This window comes from Heterodontus francisci, chromosome 12 (genome assembly GCF_036365525.1).
Source record: "Heterodontus francisci isolate sHetFra1 chromosome 12, sHetFra1.hap1, whole genome shotgun sequence".
Lineage (NCBI taxonomy): Eukaryota > Metazoa > Chordata > Chondrichthyes > Heterodontiformes > Heterodontidae > Heterodontus > Heterodontus francisci.
The window spans coordinates 71,873,898-71,895,196 of NC_090382.1; the positions used below are offsets into that span (position 1 = coordinate 71,873,898).

General features: G+C 42.6%; 1 protein-coding gene across 1 annotated transcript; it reads left to right on the plus strand.

The window, feature by feature from the left end:
* Positions 1–221: 221 nt before the first annotated feature.
* On the plus strand, positions 222–17,931 carry LOC137375918 (methylsterol monooxygenase 1-like). Its single transcript, XM_068043614.1, has 5 exons — positions 222–558; positions 2,853–3,001; positions 4,004–4,130; positions 6,291–6,445; positions 13,601–17,931. Exons 1-5 carry the CDS (start codon positions 310–312, stop codon positions 13,800–13,802), a joined length of 882 nt encoding a protein of 293 aa, XP_067899715.1. The 5' UTR covers positions 222–309; the 3' UTR covers positions 13,803–17,931.
* Positions 17,932–21,299: the final 3,368 nt, after the last annotated feature.

The following is a 21,299-nucleotide window of genomic DNA, read 5'->3' on the forward strand; positions in this document are numbered from 1 at the left end:
TATTCTCCCCATATTGGATTGCCTGCACAGCACAACATCAGTCCACCGGCTCGCCCAATCAGCGCCCACCGAGTCGCATGAGCCGAGTTTTTTTTAACCTAGGCAATCTAGGACCCGCCTCTCCTTCGCGCGGTGATTGGCTGCGAACACACGGTTGGCCCGTCGCTCAGGGCGGTTCCGTAGCTCAATTGGTTTATTTGTTTGTCAATCAGAAAGTGAGTTGGAGTTGGTATGAGGCGATCGCACGGCCTCGGTTAAGCGCCGTCAGGTTGCACTGCTTTTTTGAGCATCTAATGATCACCGGGGAGAATGGATGGAAACAGCAGTATTATCACTTCTGCAATTCTCGCCATAGATTACATGGATTCTTTACTCCCACAAAACCCCCTACAAGAACCTTTTAAAAATGCATGGAATTACATGCTGGACAATTTTACCAAATTTCAAATTGCGACTTGGGGTTCGCTCGTTGTTCACGAAGGCGTTTATTTCTTGTTTTGTTTACCAGGTTTCATTTTTCAGTTTATTCCAGCCATGCAGAAGTATAAGATACAAAAGGTAAGGATTGTTTGAAGTGAACAGTTATTATTTGGGGGTGACATCTGTATATTTACAGTGGGACTTGGGCATCTCTTTAATTCTACGAAGCATTTCTCTCAAATGGGCACTGACTCCATCCAATAGTCCCAGGAGTTCAAGTGGAAAATAGTGAATGCTTTCTGCTCAGTTGAGGTTAATGTTGGTTCACTTTTATGAAATTCTACAATCCATGTAAAACACTTCAAGAATTTCGAGTATAAGTTTTCATTTAGCCACTTGGTGCTTTTATACAAATATGTATTGATACAAAGTAAATTGTAACAAGTTGACGATTAAATGTGTAAATATAGAAAGTAGAAAAATTGTAACAGGCATTTGGAATCTCTGAAGGAAACTTCGTTTAGGTATGTTACTGAATACATTTTCAACGTTGTAAGATATAATTATTACAAACACGGCAGAGAATGTCGTGATCCAAAATGTGGTCCAAAGTTTTGGGATAGAAAATAACACTTGTTTACTCTAACTTCAGTTTCCTGTTAGGAACATTTGAATAAACATTAGTTATCTGTGTCCAAGCCCCCGGACTGCAATGTAATGCTCATGCTGTTAATGTAAATTGCAAACATGAATCATGTACCTCAAGAATCACCGCCAGTGGTGTCCTGGTTAAATTGTGAAACAGTCCTATCATCCACCCTTGTCAGATATACTGTAGGAAGTGCTGTTATCACTGAAAATATTGGGCAATGTTGGTCAAATTAAATATACAGATGTGACTAACACTTCACTACAATATAATATATTAGCTGAATGGGAAATTATTTGCATGAAGTATTCTGAAATGTGTTTTTTATGTAAAAATGTAGAACTCACGAGCACATTTCATGGTGGCTGTTAACCACAAGTAAAGGTAAAGTTGACATTTAGAATTGGAAATGTTAATTTAGATGCTCATAATCGGTATTAAACTCATGGTTTTGTGATAACTTTGGGATGGACTTTTAATTTGGTTGACTTTTGTGTGGAAGGTTGTACTGCAGAAATGGTCACTAGGTAACACTGCATTCTCCATGAGCAGTAGGCACAAATGTAGCAGGACAACAGTCTTCAATATATGTTTCTGTTCTGTGAGCAAAGTTTTCTTCATACCAGCATGTGAAAACATTTAGATTAACTTTAACATTCATTTATTTTTGATTTGAATAGAGAATGTTGATATCTGTAATTTGGAGATTTTTAAAAAATTGTATGGTAACATAGTGGTTATGTTATTGGACTAGTAATCTAGAGGCCTGAACTAATGATCCAGTGACATGAGCTCAAATCTCACCACAGCAACTAGGGAACATAAAATCTGGATTAAAAAACAAGTATCGGCAATGGTGAATGTGAAATTACTGGTTTGTTGTAAAAGCGTATCTGGTTCGCTAATGTCCTTTAGGGAAGGAAATCTGCTGTTCTTACTCGGTTTAACTTGATTGTGTCTCCAGACCCACAACAATGTCACAACAATGTGGTTGACTCTTAATTGCTCTCTGCAATGACCTAGCAGGGCACTCAGTTGTATTCGAGAAGGTGGATCATCACCTCATGAGCAATAAATGCTGGTCTTGTCAGTGATGCTGACATCCTTTAAATAAATAATAAAGAGGAAAGAATTGATTCGAACAGTTTGATGGATCTGAATTAGACCAGGATGTTTCAGTGGTCATGCAATTGAAACTGAACTTCCAGGCACTGTTTGGCAAATGTAACTTGTCCAAATCAGCTCCCTTAATTATGTTACAATTAGTTGCAAAACAAAACCTGGCCTTGAATTTCCTTGGGAATCCAGCAGAACGAACCAAGAAAAGACAGGGATCATTGTGTAACAAATCTCCATGGATACTGGGAGTGCCTGATTTGCCTTGTAAGGGGTGGAACCTCTGCCCACAAACAACACCAAAAGGAATAGATAGAGGGGTGGGAACTCCCGATGTGGAGAGTTTGGGAGATAAAGGCCTAGACATTGCCATCCCAAAGGGGCGGGGGCACCAATGCCTGCACCACTATGGAGTATATGCAAATGGAGAGCACTCCCACTGATCGTCAGATTGCAGCAGGTTTAGAGTTTAGGACACTGCTGGTTGGAATCCCATAATAACTGCAGGGATCATGGCCATCTGATTTTTGGGGCTATCTGTGTATATAAAGAAAAAGTAGAGGAGAAAGGATGTTTAAACTAGTTCTTAATTTGTCTCTTGTATTTGCTATTGTAAAGTAAGTTGTTCTTGCAATGAGACAGTTATTATCATCCTTTTTGAATGTAGGACAAGCCAGAGACTATTGAGAAACAATGGAAGTGCTTCAAAGTGCTGCTGTTCAACCACTTCTGTATCCAGCTGCCACTGATCTGTGGTACTTATTACTTCACTGAATTCTTCAACATTCCGTATAACTGGGAGAATATGCCACGATGGTAAGATGTCCTTGCCTCATCTACTACCAATAAAGCTTTCATTCATGGTTTGTCACCTTGAAGCTTGACTTTTCCAACCTTGGCCAGCCTCCCAAACTGCACCTAATACCAACTCCAACTCACACCCAGTTCAACTGCCTGCATCATATCCCGCACTAAATCTGGAATATTACTACATTATTAATTTGAATCTTTTTTGTGAGATAAGCAATCATTACAGTATTGTGTCTGGATATTGCTGTTGCTAGGAGATGTGGCACCTATCACCCAGGCCTCACTAACTGGCTCTTATCCTTCAGAGTATTGATTTCAAAATTTGCATTATACTTTACAGATTGATCCACAACCTCACTCTGCGACCTTCTTCAACCCTGTTTATAGCTTGCACTTTCTGCCATTTTGAATCACAATTTTCCATACTGGAATGCTCTTCTAAAACTCCCTTGTGTTGCAACATCTCTCCCCACCTTCAGAACCCTCATTAAAATCTATCATTTCAACCATCCTTTGGTTGCCTTTCCTAACTTCCTAATTTCAGCTTGTTGTCTGATCAGCCCCTCATCCAATGTCTTGACAGCTTACTATATTGAAGCTGGTATATAAGTAAGTACCTGTTGTTTTTAATCTTATTTGTCAATAGAAAATCAGCTTGATTATTACAAAAAATGAAAGGTTTGCATTTCACTTGGCCAACAGGCAAAATAGTGATAGGTAATTTTCTGACTGATGGGGAGGCTCACCTGACACTGCATATCAGAAATTCAGGCATGTAATGCACCTCATTTCCTCAGCATTAATTTAAAATTATTGGAAAATCATGAGCGTTATGCACCTGAATTTCTAATGTGCAACGCTGGTTGGCAAGCCGCCTGATAGCAATGCAAAGTCAGAAAATTATTCCTGTGGTTTAAACATAGAATTCCTTAACATGGAAGTCCAAAAGAGTAACATTTTACTCATGTAATGATCCTAAATAGTATTGTATTATTCTTTCTGATACAGGCAGATCATTGCAGTGCAATGTCTGGGTTGTGCTGTTGTTGAGGACACATGGCACTACTTTCTACACAGACTGTTACATCACAAGAGAATCTACAAATATATTCACAAGGTTCATCATGAATTTACGGTGAGCCATCTATTTCACAGCTTCAATGGGGGTCATTTTAAGTTTGGCACGATGAGGAAACTTGGCAGTTATGAATCGCCCAGCCGCCCGTTCTACAACCCACCCAAATTACCTTCCCGTTGACTTCAATATTCATATTGCTCAAAGCTCCATCGCCCCTGTCCACACAAACCTACATCTGCATTTTGCCTCTGGGCATGCAGCTTGTCTGTACTATGCCATTGAGGCTAGTGGAGCAGTGTCCTGTGATCCTGTGACTGGTCTCTTCAGGCATGTGAAGAATGATTTGCACTTGGACCATGCCCTAATTCTCGACCACTATGTAAATTAGAGTTGTTCTTAAATTGTACATTAAAAAGAAAATTGTAAATTTTGCATATTTGGTGGTTCTCTTCTTGCTACTGGAGTTGAAAATGAGTGAATATACAAAATATTTCATTTGTGACCTGACCAACAAAACTGTTAAGTATGGCGTTAGTTCATTTATTGAATAGTTGCTGTCTGGCAACTATTTGTGCTGAACCTCTGAGTTCTGGTTTCAAAGGCTTCATAGTTCTTTCATGGAATGTGAGTGTCACTGGCAAGGCCAGCATTTGTTACCCATCCTTATTTGACCTTGAGAAGGTGGTGGTGAGCTGCCTTCTTGAACTGCTGCAGTCCATCTGGTATAGATACACCCACAGTGCTGTTAGGGAGGGAGTTCCAGGTTTTTGACCCAGCAGCAGTGAAGGAATGGTGATATAGTTCCAAGTCAGGATGGTGTGTGGCTTGGAGGGGAACTTGCAGGGGGTGGTGTTACCAGGCGTCTGTTACCCTCGTCTTTCTAGGTGGTAGTGGTCACCAGCTTGGATGGTGCTGTCGAAGGAGGCTTGGTGAGTTGCTGCAGTGCATCTTGTAGATGGTACACACTGCTGCCACTATGTGCCAGTGGTGGAGTGAATGATGTTTAATGTGGTGGATGGGGTGCCAGTCAAGCAGACTGCTTTGTCCTGGATGGTGTCGAGCTTCTTGAGTGTTTTTGGAGCTGCATTGATCCAGGCCAGTGGAGAATATTCCATCTCACTGCTGACTTATGCCTTGTAGATGGTGGACAGGCATTGGGAGTGAAGAGGTGGGTTAATCGCCACAGAAGTCCCAGCCTCTGACCTGCTCTTGTAGCCACAGCATCAACATGGCTGTTCCAGTTCAGTTTCTGGTCAATGGTGACCCCCAGGATGTTGTTGGTGGGGGATTCAACAATGTTAATCCGTAGAATGTCAAGGAGAAATGATTAGATTCTTTCGTTGGAGATGATCATTGCCTGGCACCGTGTGTCACGAATGTTACTTGCCACTTATCAGCCCAAGCCTGAATGTTGTCCAGGTCTTGCTGCATGTCGACATAGATTGCTTCAGTAGGAGTTGCGAATGGTGCTGAACACTGTGCAGTCATCAGCGAACACCCACTTCTGACCTTATGGTGTAGGGAAGGTCATTGATGAAGCAGCTGAAAATGGTTGGGCCTAGGACACTACCCTGAGGAACTCCTGCAGCGATGTCCTTGAGTTTAGATGTTTGGCCTTCAGCAGCCACAACCATCTTCCTTTTATGCTTGTTATGATTCCAACCAGTGGAGAGTTGTTTCCTCCAACCCCCCCCCCCCCCCCCCCCCCCGATTTTCATTGACTTTAATTTTGCTAAGGCTCATTAATGCCAGTCAAATGTTGCCTTGATGTCAAGGGCAGTCACCTCTGCAATTCAGCTGTTTTGTCAATGTTTGAACCAAGGCTGTGATGAGGTCTGGACCCGAGTGGCCCTGGCCGAACCCAAACCCAGCAAGTTATTGCTGAGTAATCCCGCTTGATAGCACTGTAGACGACACTGTCCAGCACTCTGTTGATGATCAAGAGTGCAGTGATGGGGTGGCAGTTGGCCTGGTTGGATTTGTCCTGCTTTTTTTGGGCAGGGCATGTCTGGACAATTTTTCACATTGTCAGGTAGATGCCAGTGTTGTAGCTGTACTGGAGCTTGTTATTTATAGTACAGTAGAGGTTACTCATTGCACTTTTGCTGGCCCTTATTGTTACAATTTTATGTAATTCTCAGTTTTCACTTTCAATGACTGTTTCCTTGTGCATGTGCCACACAATTTTATTTTTCTTAAAATCTTTCTGTTATCTAGGCTCCATTTGGTATGCAAGCTGAATATGCTCACCCAGCAGAGACACTCATCCTCGGAATGGGTTTTTTTATTGGCATCATGATCTTCTGTAATCACGTAATCCTCCTGTGGGCTTGGGTGACCTTTCGTCTCCTAGAAACAATAGATGTACACAGGTAAAGACGCCATTCAAAGTAGCAAAATAAAACCTGTTTAGCTTTTAAGAATTAATCAGACAGAAATTGCAGGAAAAAACAATCCCTTTGGCATTACTTCTTCACTGCTGAAAGTTAGCCCCATGTAAATAATATTGCCACTGATCCTCTACCGTCACCATCCCAAAATCAGGGTATTGAATACGGCCTGATCCCATAGATATGAATGACACATTTTCAGACACACCCACTTGGTCTTTATGCTTGTTTCTTTGTGGATGGAGTTCAGGTGAATCATTCTGTAGTAAACAGTCACAGAGAATATTATCAGGTTTCCCTGAGATAGGATTGAGTGCACAAGTGTTTACTGAACTGCGTCAATAGAACGACAAGGGATCTAATCCTTGTAGGCCTTACCCTCAGAAGCACAGCCCTAATATGCCACCATGACAATTTCTGTACCAACCATCACTGGGTGTCTCTGACACTACTAGATGTGTGCAATTTTGTGTTATGATTAAATGCTCAATGGAGCTGGGTTGAGATTGCTACCAAGTAATTTCATAAGGACCTAACTGCTATGCTGCAAGTGGAGAGATGTTTATCCCATCAGACTGATAGATGAGGGTAAGAAAGGAATAAAAATTCCTGTGATCACTCCTCAGGGCCACTGACCAGTTATTTCATCCAATCCTTTTGCGCTTGTGAAGGGTAGTTCCCAAAACATGTCACTCAGTGACGTGACCAAGGCAAATATTGATGCTTAGTCCCCTGATTAGCTGGAAAATGGTTTCAAGGATCTGTTTTCCAACCAAATCAGGTTTCAGGTCTGTGAAGGAGCCCCCACCCTTGTCACCGGGGCGTGCCTGAATGGCACTGGTGACCCTGACCCCTCTTACCTGTCCTGGGGTCTCTGATATCTTTGGTACTGCAAGGCCTCCTGCAGTACCGGCAGTTACCGCTGCTCCCAGTGGCACTGTGGGAACTGCAGAGCTGCCAGCCATCTGATTTGCCGGCAGCTCTTGGAGGCGGGAGCTCGTCCCTTTGTTAATTGTCTACCTGCTGTTAAATAGTTACGAGGGCCTGTCAGAGGTCCAAGGCGGGGTCTCCTTCCCCCCCCCCCCCGCACCACCGCCTTTAGGGCTGGCGCCAGGACCCCATCTTCAAAACAAAATTCAGCCCTATGACTCTTAAATGTGAGGTTATGCATCTTGGCAAAAGAGATAGGGTGAGGCAATATTGAGGTAATGGCATAGTTCTAAAGTATGTGCAGGGACAGAGAGACCTAGGAGTTCATGTGCATAGATCTTTAAATGTGGCAGGATATATTAGACCACAGTTAGCAAAGTAAACAGGGTCTTGGGCTCCATAAATAGAGTTATTGGGCACAAAGGCAAGGAACTTATGCAGAACCTTTATAAAGTTCTGGTTAAGCCACAAGTATAGTATTGCATCCAGATTTGGTCATTTGAGGGAGGGTGCAGAGGAGATTTACCAGAATGGTTCCAGGGATGAGGGATTTTAGCTACAAGGTTGGGTTGGAGAAGCTGGGTGGCTCTCTTTGGAGCAAAGGAAGTTGAGGGGAGATTTGATTGAGGTGTACAAGATTACGACAGCTTTAGATAAGGTAGATAAAGAAAGGCTGTTCCCATTAGCTGATGGTAAAAGGACTAGGGGATGCAGATTTAATGTTTTGGGCAAGAGATGCGGGTGAGCTATGAGGAAGAACCTTTTTACGCAGCGAGTCGTAATGACCTGGAACTGGCTGCCTTCGAGGGTGGTGGAAGTGAAGATTTGAGGTGAATAAACTTGCAGGGCTATGGGAATAGATGAAGGGAATGGGATTGACTGGGTTGTGCTCCAGAGAGTTGGCATGGACGCGATGGGCCGAATGACCACCTTCTGTGCCGTAATGACTACGCCAGAAGGGATTTTCCTCCTCATACACTCAGAATATGCTCAGTGCCTGGGTATAAAAGGACAGAGACTCTAAATGCCAGATCTCTGTCTCCTTTTCGTTGCCCCAGGATTCTTGAGGCTCCACTCAAGATGTGGCGTGGGGAGAGGGGTGGGTGGGTAGGTGAAGGCTATCATTTTCATTCCAGTGGACAACCAGCCAGTGCATTGTTGGTTGAGTGGAACGATTGGTTCCAATATGTCTGTCAACAATAAGTTCCATGCTTAATGGCACTTCAAACACTGGGAGATGTAACGTTGCAATTCAAAACATGAAACCTCAGTTTGAATGGTATTATCACTGCTTGTGCTCTGTTCATCAGAGTAGGTGATAAAATATCAACTCTTCATGCTTAAATATCCATTAGTGTGGCTACCTGTTATCAACATCTCTGTTGGGAAGTAGATTTTTAGAGATACTTATCACCTGCATGTTGAAGGTTCTAATTAAACATATTGTTGTGCCAGATTCATATGTTCTTACATAATATAAAATTGCTAAATTAAAGAATTGAAACATTGATGTTTAAATCCAATGAAACTGTAAGACAAATCTTTCAAACTGTCAACAGATCTTTATTTAAAAAATGGTAAGAAGCTGCCTCAATACATGTACTATGGATTGTATTCGAGAATATCTTCCTGTTCATTCCATTCTCAAATAGTTTTAGTAGCTATGGGCTGAATTTTATTCTTGTGGCGGGGGTCCCAGTGACGGGCTGGAAAGCGAGGCAACTCTGCCTCAGCCGTTTGCAGGACCCATGGCCGCATTTTATAGGGGTCGGGGAACTAATTAGTTGCCATTGTGGCTGCAGTGCCTTTAAAGGATGCCCACCCACCCCCAAAAGCTTCTGGCCAATCAGAGGACTGGCAGCTCAGCAGAGCCACTGGGAGCAGTGGCCACTGCTGGGACTGCACTTGGAAGAAGAGGACACCATTGAAGGCTGCCGCCCTCCCAACCAGGTAAATGGGGTCTAGGGTTGCCAGGGCCACAGACCGGTCTCGATGTGGGTGGGTGGTGATGGTGGTTGGTGAGGGCAGGTGGTGTTGCTGCCATGAAGGCAGCCATTGCCACCCAGGGGCCCATTCATGTGCCAAAGAGTGCCTGAAATAAGGCATCCCATCCCAGCCCGCAGGGAGGCCAACAGGGTTTATCTGACGGTCTTCCCAAGCAGCAAGGGCCTACCCGATACTGCTAAAATGCCAGCGGTGGCAGGAAGAGCCCTTAATTAGCCACTCAAGTGGCTCAATTGACCTCTGGGCAGGAAGGCAATCCTCCACCTTCCCCACCACTGGCAAAATGACATGGTGGGGGGGAAGATAAGACACTCCACTCCCCCCGCCTTCCCTCACTATTTTATGGGCCCCGCACCACCCTCTTTTTCCCCCCCCACCGACCTCTAAAGCAGGAGTGAGGGGTCAGTACTCGGATATGGTAGTTTTGCACATTTTTTTAAAAAACCCGGGGCTAAATTTTCAAATGCTGGCAGGGTCAGGACCGGGTGTGGACATGATTTGAAAATCTGTCCCTGGAGTTTGTCTCCGGAACCCGACTCCTTCCGGACAGCCTGCAATTTTCAATGTGATGGCGGGGTGTGGGGGGAGGGAATGAAGCTGCTCACCTCCAATTAAGGGCCCATCCAGCTGATGGAGGAGCTTGTTAATGGGCTGAGGTGGGGGAGGGGGGGTGGTGGGGGTCAGCACTGTAATTTTCAAATGGGATTCTGGCGAGACCGACCAGTCTGGTGCACGATGGTGCACAGTTGTCGGACTCAGAGGGCAGATGGCAAACTTTATTGTTGAAAAATGAAATGTTTTGGGCCCACGGAGATCTTGTGCGAGGCCAAGTGCAGGACTTTTTTTTTTATTTTGGAAGTGCTGCCTCACCTCTTTATTCTGCTGACCCTCCAAGAAGCTGCCTACTCTCCTCCACAAGGCAGTGGCAGGCCCCATCACGCCTGCCACCGACCTTTGCTGTTTGTGCTCTGCAGGCAGCTCCCACCTCCTGCAGACGCCCGGCGCCACTAATTGGGCTCTGAGCTTGCCTCCTGCCCAATTAGGGCATTAATATTTAAAGATCACGTTGCATTAGTGACCCAGCTAAGACGCAGTGCCAGAACCTGGAATTCATCTGGGAATCAGGTTCCCAAACCCATTTTGAAAGTTCAGCTCCCCAGTATCTGCTGCTCTGCTGGCATCGCTTCATGGCAGTGTGGAGACCCAATTTCAAATGACAATGACATCTGCCAGGTCATAGCATGGGGCTTTTCATTTGGATGTCCTTAATCTCTAGACAGACTAGTCACAGAATCTACACTTTTATGTAAAAGAATATGGTTGGACTTACTGCAGAAATTGGCCTTGAGGTACTGCAGAGTTTTAAGGGTTTTTGTTTTAACCCTTATCTCCAAAGAGCAAGCCTCTCACAGCCCTATGTCAGTAAGATTTTTTTTCAGTTTTCCAGCTTAGCCATCCAATTGATAGTAGAAAAGAGGCTGTTACTTTCCCAGTCCCTTGGAGGCGGGATAGCCAGGAAAAGAGGCAAAAACCTTGTAGGGACAGCTCCGCCAGGTGGCCCCACCTCCCGGTGACTTTCCAAGGGGTGGGCTGTCACTGGAATAGGGAACCAGCTTGCTAGTGGTGGGCAGGCAATTAAGATACTCAAGGCCTCAATTAGTGGCCATTTTCAGAGAGGAAGGCAAGTATGCCATCATCGCGGGCTCCCCACTGTGTCTGGAGCCTGGCAATGCTTTGGTGGCTTCATGGTGAGAGGTCTTAATGCCATCATAGCCTGTTGCACATGCCGGTATAAAGGATCAAAAAGGCTGTATGCAGTACACCTGTGGCCAAATGCATTCATCTGGAGGTGCTTCCCCCTCCAGACTGATACTCCTGACGATTTTCATATGCCATTTGGACCCTTTCGTGAGTACCTCCATTTTGAGGCACACTCTCGCTCTTCCTCTGCCTGAGCAGTGCTCACCTGTCTGAGTGGGGCTGCCAGCCAGCCCTGCCGTTGAGTCTCTGGTTGTCCCGTGTCCATGTGCTGTCCGCCGTCCCTAATTGGATGGCAAATGCTGAGGCAGCCTGTTAATTGTCTGCCTCCTTCAGATCGCGCAGGTGAGAAAACTGCTGACAAGGGTGGGGTTCGGACCTGGTCATTGTCCCAACACCTGTGAATTTTCATAAGTCTGGAAAATTTTGGCCAGAGGTTCCTCTGCAAAATGAGAATGTAGTTAGCAAAGGAGTGGAATGCTTTGCAGCTGCCACCAGACAAAAGCAGAACTCTGAATGCCCGTACTAAGAACAGAGGCAACAGGTGAATATGTGACAGGAATGAAGAGAGATGGTACAGTGTCCCCTCGTGATTGGTGGGAAGTGATTAGAATGCTGGGAGACCAGGAGGAGTGGGGAGTACTATGTACAGGTGAAATTCAAAGAAATAGAGGTTGGAAGGGCTTGTATTGTCGGTCAAGATGCTGAAGCACATCCTGCACTGAACTCATGTCCTGTGGTAATGTTGTGGGTGCTGAAAATATCTGCTGCCCCAGTGTTCCCTGCACACATGCCATTGTATGATATATTGCAAGGCCTCCCAGGAGCTATTGCATCATGTCTGGGAGTATGGGCACTAGCACGCTGCAGTCTAGTTTGAAGAGTGTGGTTATCTCCATGGCTGCTACAGCCAGGCCCTCACTGGGAGTCTGTGTCGCCAGCTCTTGCAGCTTTGATTGTCACCAATTTGAGCTTCAATCAGCCCCTGGGTTCCATCACCTTCAGAAGGCGGGGTATATGGATAGATAGGGGCCTCATTACATTGATTTCATATAGTCTGCTCTCCAGAAGATCAGTGGGAGTAATGAACCACAGCCATGGAAGTGGCTATGCACAATGGGAGCAACACATGTTGTTCTCTCAGGATGACAGCTTGTTTGTTTCCTCACCATCCCCTGGCATGGTGGGCAGAAAGTCAGCTTGGTGCCCTCAGGCCTGAATTCCTAGAAGGTCGATGATTACGAACATCTCGAACCTTCATCTGATCACCGTTAATGCCAAAGCCACTGTGAAGTACCTCATAGGAGTGGTAGCATTGGTAAGAAGTCACTTTAAAAAAAGAACAATAGGTTAATACGTGGATGAAAATATGATGCTGTAGTTTGTGTCAGCCATTGAAAACAAATCCATGCTTTTGACATTGCAACTTCGTCTACAGTGTGGTTCCATAGCAGGTACTAGCTGGCAATGCCAGGTGTCATGTAGGTGAAAGTTGGTCAAAAGTTCTTTATTTCAGTGTGGAATGACTGATAGCAGATGATTTTAAAGAGTGTTAATGCAGTAGTTGTGGGTAGGGTAAGTGGAAATCATAGATCAGCTGAAGCATTGGACAGTCAAGCCTTCATGAATAGCTCTGCCTGAAGACTGGTGCTGTTGCCTTTGCTGCGTTAAATAATGGATATGGTGGACTGGGGCAGCATGAGCACTTCATTACAGCTGCCTGGAGACTGGCATGTTTCAGTGGCAGGATCACTTACCAGCTAAACATTGAATGGAATGATAACCTTTCCAGTTCATGAAGGCTTCTGGCTGTGAAGCCTTTGTGATTGTGCCAAGTCCTGAAGGAATATGATGGCAGGTAGGATCAGAGTGAGAATAAGCCAATAAGTGCAGCACTCTGATTTTAGGGCCACTACCACCCTGTTCTTGCCGGGTGCACTGAGTTGAAATTGGCTGTTTGGAATGTTTTACTGCAAGCTGAGTTAATTGCACTTTTTTTAAAGGGGGAATTAACACTTGAAGAAAAAAGATATTAAAAAGTATGGAGAAAGCGCAGAGAAATGGGAATGTAGTTGTTGAGTTAATTTTGCACTTCACCACCTGGGTGGTAAGCTGGCAGGGCAGATCACCCTTTATGTATAGAATGTGCCTGGTTTCATTCAGTTGATTTCAGTAGATTGAAAACTGGGCGGGCGACCAACTCTGCCATTTCACTGCCATTCGCTGTGATAGGGGAATTAGCACAGGCATGAAAGGCCAATTTCCTGCTCCTGCATTCGGAGTTTGGTGATTCTATAAATTAAACCATACAATACAGATAAATATAACATTGCAAACTAGGAGGCAATATTATAATAAAGGCCATATTCTGCAATGTAAGTGAAATGCACATGTGTATGAATTAAGTTTGCCACTTGCTAATTAATTTGTATTATATCTTCTCAGTGGTTATGATGTTCCTTTGAATCCTCTGCACCTGATTCCATTTTATGGTGGTTCCCGTTTCCACGACTTTCATCACATGAATTTTGTTGGAAACTACTCTTCAACTTTCACGTGGTGGGACAAGCTCTTTGGAACGGACTCACAGTTCCAGGTGTACAGTGATAAAGTAAAGAAGGAGAAGGAAATGAAAAAGGACAAATAAGAAATTCACAAACCCGACAACATAAAAACATAACCATTTTATACCAAATTACTATAACCAGGAAATCCAGAAACCTAATTAACATCTGAACAGTTTCCTAAATTGACGCTCTTAATGGCTCCTGATGTTGAAGTTTATTTAGCTACAATTTTTTAACAGATAAAATATTCCAAACTTTTCTCCTGGAGTTCAACTGAGAAAGTGGCAGTGTTAACTATACACTCATACAAACAGAATGTCAATGTTTATCATGACCTAAATATTGAATTTCATGTAACAAATGCACACATCCATTTTTAAAAATTTATTTCAAATTACTTCAAAATTTTGAATGAATAATCTTGAAGTTTGTAAAACTCATTGTAAAAGGGTTATGGGGAAACATTTTTATGTGATTATTTGTGGTACTGAAACTTCCATATGAATTGGCCCTGCTATTTTTGTGATGTAACTTCCTCTACAATATTTCCAGATTGTATTGTAGAATCAATACTTGTAACAGCATGTTTTTGCTAACATGTGTTATGCCCTATAGTGTACAGATATTGCCTTTGAGGGTTGCAGTGCTGGAATAGTGGTGTGAAGTAATGAAAGTCTTCTTCCAAGCACCGTACTGTTCACGGTTTCTCACTGTGTCATTTTTGAAACATTGGAAATGGCTAGTTATATTTTCCTATCAATATTAATATTTAATTACAGTCAAATTACACTGGATTTTATTAGTACCTTGCAGGGTGGTAGTTCTATTTGGACATCAGATATGCCATTTGCTTCAAAGTTCCAGATATTGACTGCACTATTCTTAAGAACTGTTGCTAACATACTATATAATTCTGTTCTTGGAGCTCTGTTTTAGCAGCAAACAACATCTCTGGTTTACTGATCACAATGTTTTGTTAGTATAAATATATGATTTACTCAGTATTAAAATACTGTAGTACCATTTTTGCAAAATTAATCAAACTTAGTTCAGACTACCTCATTTGTTTGCAGTTCATTTTCAGCTGATAATTTCTGAACTGCTGTGAGATGATGAAGGATACAACTCCTTAACAAGCAATATCAACTTTCTCTTGTGTGGAGAACAATGTGCCGCATTCGTGTTAATGACAGCAGCTAAGAAAAAGATCACAGGTGATATAAATGCACAAAATGAAGTCACAGTAGATAATTTATTCTGAAATTACAAATGAGAGTTTAAGTTGTAAACATACTGCATCTCCTTTTATTAGCAAAAGGCTGAAAATGCTAACTGAAAGATTGGAGGTTATATGTATGATCTAACTTTGAGCTTGTTTTAGAATAAAAATACAGAGATTGTATTCAATGGCATCAACAGAAAGGTTGGAAATGATCAGTGGAAAACTGTGGCATAATAAATAAAAGTTAAAGGGTTTCAGTATATAATTTGAGGGACTTTTTTTTACAGGTGCAGGGAGTTAGTGACAGAGAAATGGGAAGGCACTTAAGGTTCTGTTCTAAGATTGAAAACTGTTTTAGGAACCAATATTAAAATAATCGGACTGCTGGTTCAGTGAAAGATCAGAGTCAGAATTGTGTTCATGGCAGTAAACTGCATGTATGCCACATAATATGGTGTAAGTACCTTTTAGTGTTATCTGTGAAAAACTTCTCTTTGCCACTTCTTAGCACTGTCATGCAATCAGTTTGGGGAGTGCTGAAATAAATGGAATGTTAGTTGTACTTAGACTTCTGTGACTGTCACTGAAATTTCACAAAGTGCCCATAGTTTGAAATGTTTGTTTTTTTGTGGTGGTGAGGTATATGGATTTAGATTTTCATTTTCAAAAAATGGACTGAAGAACAGAATTTTGCTTTTTTCGGTGTATATATAAATGACTTGGGTATTGGAATACAGAGTAAAATTTCAAAATTTGCCAATAATACCAAACTTGGAGGGGTGGCAAACAGTGAGGATGATACCAATTGACTATAACAGGACATAGTTAGGCTATCAGAATGGGCAGACAAGTGGCAGATGGAATTTAATACAGAGAAGTGGTAATGACCTGGATCTCACTGTCTATGAAGGTAGTGGAATTGGAGATGATGAATGATTTCAAAAGGAAATTGCATGGGCACTTGAGGGAAATAAACTTACAGGGCTACAGCTGAGGAATGGGACTGATTGGACTGCTCTACAGAGAGCTGGCATGGACTCGATGGGCCAAATGGCCTCCTCTGTGGCATTATGGCTTTGATAATGCAAAGGGGCCTTTATCATCAGTCGCTCCCGCCTTTCTCAAAAAGTCAAGCCCATTTTCCATTCCAACTGCTGCTTCATCTATAACTACTTTCTTGGTCCTTGAATGAATTGTTGCTATCCAGTTTTATGCTCACCTCACCCAAATTTCTCTGAATCCTTTCAGTCTAGCCTTTCACATGCCATAGTTTTGAGACTAATCTGTTCAAAGTCACCAACAGTATCCTTTGTCATTGCAACTGTGGTGTCCTCCCTGCTTCACCTTTTGATGTTTGATATAGTCAACAAGTCCATCCTTTTCCACTGAATCTCCTTTTTGTGGTCTACCCTCACACGTTCACTCCTGCTTATCCCAGTGTTGCTAGCACATCCCAGCTGCTTGCTGAGGATGAACTAGATAATGTGGGTTTCAGTGTCTTGATTCATGCTTAGTGAAATTTCAAACTTGACACCTCGTCCATTATTAAAACTACTTACCTCTACAATATTTCTTCTGTCACTCTTGCATCATCACCACAGTTGCAAATTTTGTCCCCTAGACTCAATTTCGCCAATGCTTTCCTCACTTGCCGACCACGTTCCACGTATACAGATGCCAACCTGTTCAACACTCTGCTCCTAACCTCCTTCATCCGCAATATTCATGGATTTTCCTGTTCCCCCGCTGCATCAAATTCATAATCCTCACCTTCAGTTACTAATCCCAGTCTGGTCTCACCTCCTGTACCTGTGGCAAGTTCCTTCAACCCTACATCTCACACCATGCTCAATGCTTCTTTATGACTTCCTGTGTAATGATTCCATTAGTGGCAAAGTCTTTGGTTTTCCTGGAATTACTTTCTGGAATTCTCTTCTTTTCATCTCCATTTCTTCCCTTGCCTTTAAAAAATCATCCAAATCCTCCTTTTGGACCATGCCGTCATTAGTCTCTCTTAACTGTTCTATTTCTTTCTCTGAAGTGCCTTGGGACAGGCTCTGCAGTAAAGGTGATAGGTGAATGCAAGTTTTGCAATTCCTTGAATCATAAAATAAAAATAATGGTTTCACTGCACTTGAGGATGTAGTGAACTTTCACCTATATTTAAATCTCTACATTCAAAGACATGTTTGGGTGTTCATAGAATCTAATACAAGACATAACCTACGTCCATCTCTTACAAGGGCAACAGTGTCAGTGGGATTGGGGCTAAGGATGGGGACTTTCTCCGCTGGAGCCTCCCATACTCTTACAAAGATTGAGCATGAAGTTTATACACTGAATGAGAAGAGAGATGCCAGCCTTCTGAGGAAAAAAATGGATTGGATCCATACAAAAATTAAACAAACAAATTTTTAATTTCCCAGACCAGGCAGCCAGACTAGATTTTCTAGCGGCTTGGGGCAGGTAGGAGATGCAGCCTTAGTGGAGCAGTTGCCTGGTGGCCTGATCCAAATTAGGTGGCCTCTGACAAATCTTGCATTCTCTGTTGGGATTTGTACTGAAGCACAGGCCGGTATGATTACTGTGTAATTGCTGGGGTGGCAGCCTATAGAAATTCAGGACCATACTATTTGCATTCTAGAACAAAGTAGGTTAGTAGTGACAGTGCAAGTGCAGATCTGAACCCATTTACCCTCATTATGATTTGAAAATACCAATGCATTATCAGTCTTAGTCAATTATAAGTGATACAGTTTATTAACAAATGTGAGTTTAGTGAGAATTCCAGACTAACTTAGCAAGTTTTGTTGTTTGTGTTTATCCAGATAGGAAGACTGTCTTGCTGACCATGAACCATGCACACATAGCACTTTTTTAAATACAGTTAGTGCCATCAATATAGTGCCCAAGTTCTGTAATAATTTCATGATTGTAAGATATCTTATTCTATTTATTAATTGAATTAAAAACTTCCAGAACTTTGATTATTTGGTGAATTTGTTAGTCTCATATCTTCCAAAGGTTTTCACTACAGTGATAATGAACAAATTAATTTATTAGGAGAGAAAATGTAATTCATTTTTCTGTCGAGGGCTCTCACTGGTGTACTTTCAGCTGAAAACTTCATGACTAATTTGCAGTGTATTTCACTTGGCAAAGGGAGCTGCTGCTTCAGGACATAGCCCAATCTTCCTAGAAAAACTTGTAAATTGAAAACTAAAGCTCAGATTCAAAATCAAGACCTCAAGCTTAGGAATTTACTATTCTACTCAGGACTGTTTCAATTCTAGATGTCTAATGGAAACCAGATGAGTAGGTAGTTAAAATTGCCAAGTTACTTAGTTGCCTTGGAGCCATGGGAAGCTGACAGGTCTTTATTTTAACCAGTTTTTCTGAACAGGCGCAAGGACACCCGCCAAAAGCCAATGGGGTCCTTTTTAACATATGGATGTCAGATCCTGATTGACGAGAGCGAGACTTGACAGCAAGTCTTACTAAAAGGCCTAAGTGGGAAATAGCAGTGAATTTCCCACCAATCCTACGCAGCGCAGAAGTGAATTGGGACCAGGAAATCCGAAATTGTTTTGTTGAACTTTTTTTTAGATTTCCTCGTGGGGCCAGGAAAAACAGGGCAGCTCCTCTGGGGCCCCACAAGGAAATCTTAGTGAGGCCCAGGAATGAAAATATCTCTGGCATTTTTTGCAATGATCTATTTGAAAGCTGGAAGTTTTTTGGTATTCAAAGGACTGTTGGATCCAAACAAAAACCTTCATTATGGATTTTTGAAGACGTCGTTGGGTACAAATCAGTGAATTAATAAGAATTCTGTCATTGAATCAAAAAAACCTGGAAAATAACATAAAAATCTGTTCATCAAATAATGGACAGTATGATTTCAGTTTGAGTAGATGTGATAGCAGAGGTCTGAAAGATGAAGAAGCATTGAGGGATGGAAGATGGAAGTTTGGATTTTAATCATGTAAGCCAAAAAAACGACTAGAAAGGTCTGCGACTTAGAAAACTGCCTGGACTGTGGCTGAAGTAAATGCAAATACCACACACCTGCCACTGGATACACTTTGCAGTTACAATATCACAAAGCGCAAAAACTTAGCAAATTGCTGATGTTCCTGCACATGTGCAGTGGTCAAGTAAATAAGATAGTGGGCCAGAATTTGCACAGAATGACGTCTGCCATTATTTAGACTTGCCCCTATGCCTTTCAACTCAATGTTTTCCACAATGTTGCTAAAAGTGTGAACTGCTACTGGTACAGTGAAGGCAACAGCGCAAACAACAGGGAACCAATGAGATTTAACGATTGGAAAATAAACACAGGAAGGATGGAGTAAGAGTGTGAATTGAAGGGGTGAAATCAATGTCCAATGAAGCACAGAAAAGGGAAAGAAGATTAGATTAACATCGAAAGAAAAAAGATGCAAGGCAAAGGAAGAAAAAAATAAAATTTGACCTTTTTAAGATCTCCCCAAAAACTTCAAAACCTGAAGGAATGAGACTCCGAACTTATTATAGTTCATTTTTGGTGTCAGGACGTTGATTGGCAATCATTAACATTTACCTCATTGTCAAAAGGGTACTTGCATTTGTAATGACGAGGTTTAACTTTCTGTGATGTGATTATTAGGCAAATAGGAATTCTAACAAAAATGGTGAGGCAGATGGTGAGATGCCACTTTCATGAAAATAATGGTGGAGTGGCGCAACTTGGCCAGCAACTTCTGGATATTCACATTTAACGCAGATTTGCTCCTCTCCTGACATTACTGCACTATTTACCTATATATAATGTTAAGTGTCATTCATCTTGCCATGATTTTTTTGATGAAATTCTGGTCATAAATTTTTCCCACAGTGGATGCAAAGAGTAATTTCCTTAAGGAAGGTGTTAGATGGATCTGCAGTGAACAGCATGTTAGAACATCAGTTGATAGCTGTGAGCTATTACTAACTCTACATGTACTCTATAAAATAAAATCCCATGGGATCCAGGGAAATACAGCAAGGTGGATACAAAATTGGCTCAGTGGTAGGAAACAAAGCATAATTAGTGACAGCTGTTTTAGTGACTGGAGGGCTGTTTCCTGTGGCATTCCACAGGGCTCAGTACTTGGTCCCCTGCTTTTTGTGGTATATATTAACAATTGGGACGGAAATGTAGGGCGCATGATCAGGAAGTTTGCGGATGACACAAAGATTGGCCATGTGGTAGATAGCGAGGAGGATAGCTGTAGGCTGCAGGAAGATATTGATGGTCTGGTCAGATGGGCAGAAAAGTGTCAAATGGAAATCAACTTGTAGAAGTGTGAGGTGATGCATTTGGGGAGGTCAAACAAGGCAAAGGAATACACAATTAATGGGAAAATACTGAGAAGTGTAGAGGAAGTAAGGGACCTTGGAGTGAATATCCACAGATCCCTGAAGATAGCAAGACAGGTCGATAAGGTAGTTAAGGCATATGGAATCCTTCCCTATATTAGCCGAAGTATATAATCCAAGAGCAGGGAGGTTTTGCTGGAACTGTATAACTCATTGGTTAGGCCACAACTTGAGTACTGTGTGCAGTTCTGGTCATCTCATTACAGAAAGGATGTAATTGCACTAGAGCGGGTACAGAGGAGATTTACGAGGATGTTGCAAGGACTTTAAAAATGCAGCTATAAGAAAAGATTGGATAGGCTGGGGTTCTCCTTGGAACAGAGAAGGTTGAGAGGAGATCTGATTTAAAAGTACAAAATGGTGAGGTGCCTGGATAGAGTGGAGATGAAGGGTCTATTCACTTTAGCAGAGATGTCAGTGACAAGAGGGCATAGATTTAAAGTGATTGGTAGAAAAGTTAGAGGGGAGATGAGGAAAAACTTTTTCTACCTGAAAGGGTAGTTCATTTAGAGATACAGCACTGAAACAGGCCCTTCGGCCCTCTGAGTCTGTGCCGTCCATCAACCACCCATTTATACTAATCCTACATTAATCCCATATTCTTACCCCATCCCCACCTTTCTTCAATTCCCCTACCTATACTAGGGGCAATTTATAATGGCCAACTTACCTATCAACCTGCAAGTCTTTGGCTGTGGGACGAAACAGGAGCACCCGGCGAAAACCAACGCAGTCACAGGGAGAACTTGCAGACTCCGCACAGGCAGTACCCAGAATTGAACCCGGGTTGCTGGAGCTGTGAGGCTGTGGTGCTAACCACTGCGCCACTGTGCCGCCCACAGTTAAGACAGAGACCCTCAACACATTCAAAAGGAGTCTGGATATGCACCTCAAGTGCCGTAAGCTGCAGGGCTACGGACCAAATGCTGGAAGGCGGGATTAGAATAGCTGGATA

Bases quoted from the DNA above. Each gene is read 5' to 3' on its own strand.
- LOC137375918 (XM_068043614.1), top strand. From the start codon at position 310: ATGGATGGAAACAGCAGTATTATCACTTCTGCAATTCTCGCCATAGAT. The intron at 3,002-4,003 runs GTAAGATGTCCT...TTTCTGATACAG, and splicing joins TGGGAGAATATGCCACGATG to GCAGATCATTGCAGTGCAAT. The intron at 6,446-13,600 runs GTAAAGACGCCA...ATATCTTCTCAG, and splicing joins GAAACAATAGATGTACACAG to TGGTTATGATGTTCCTTTGA.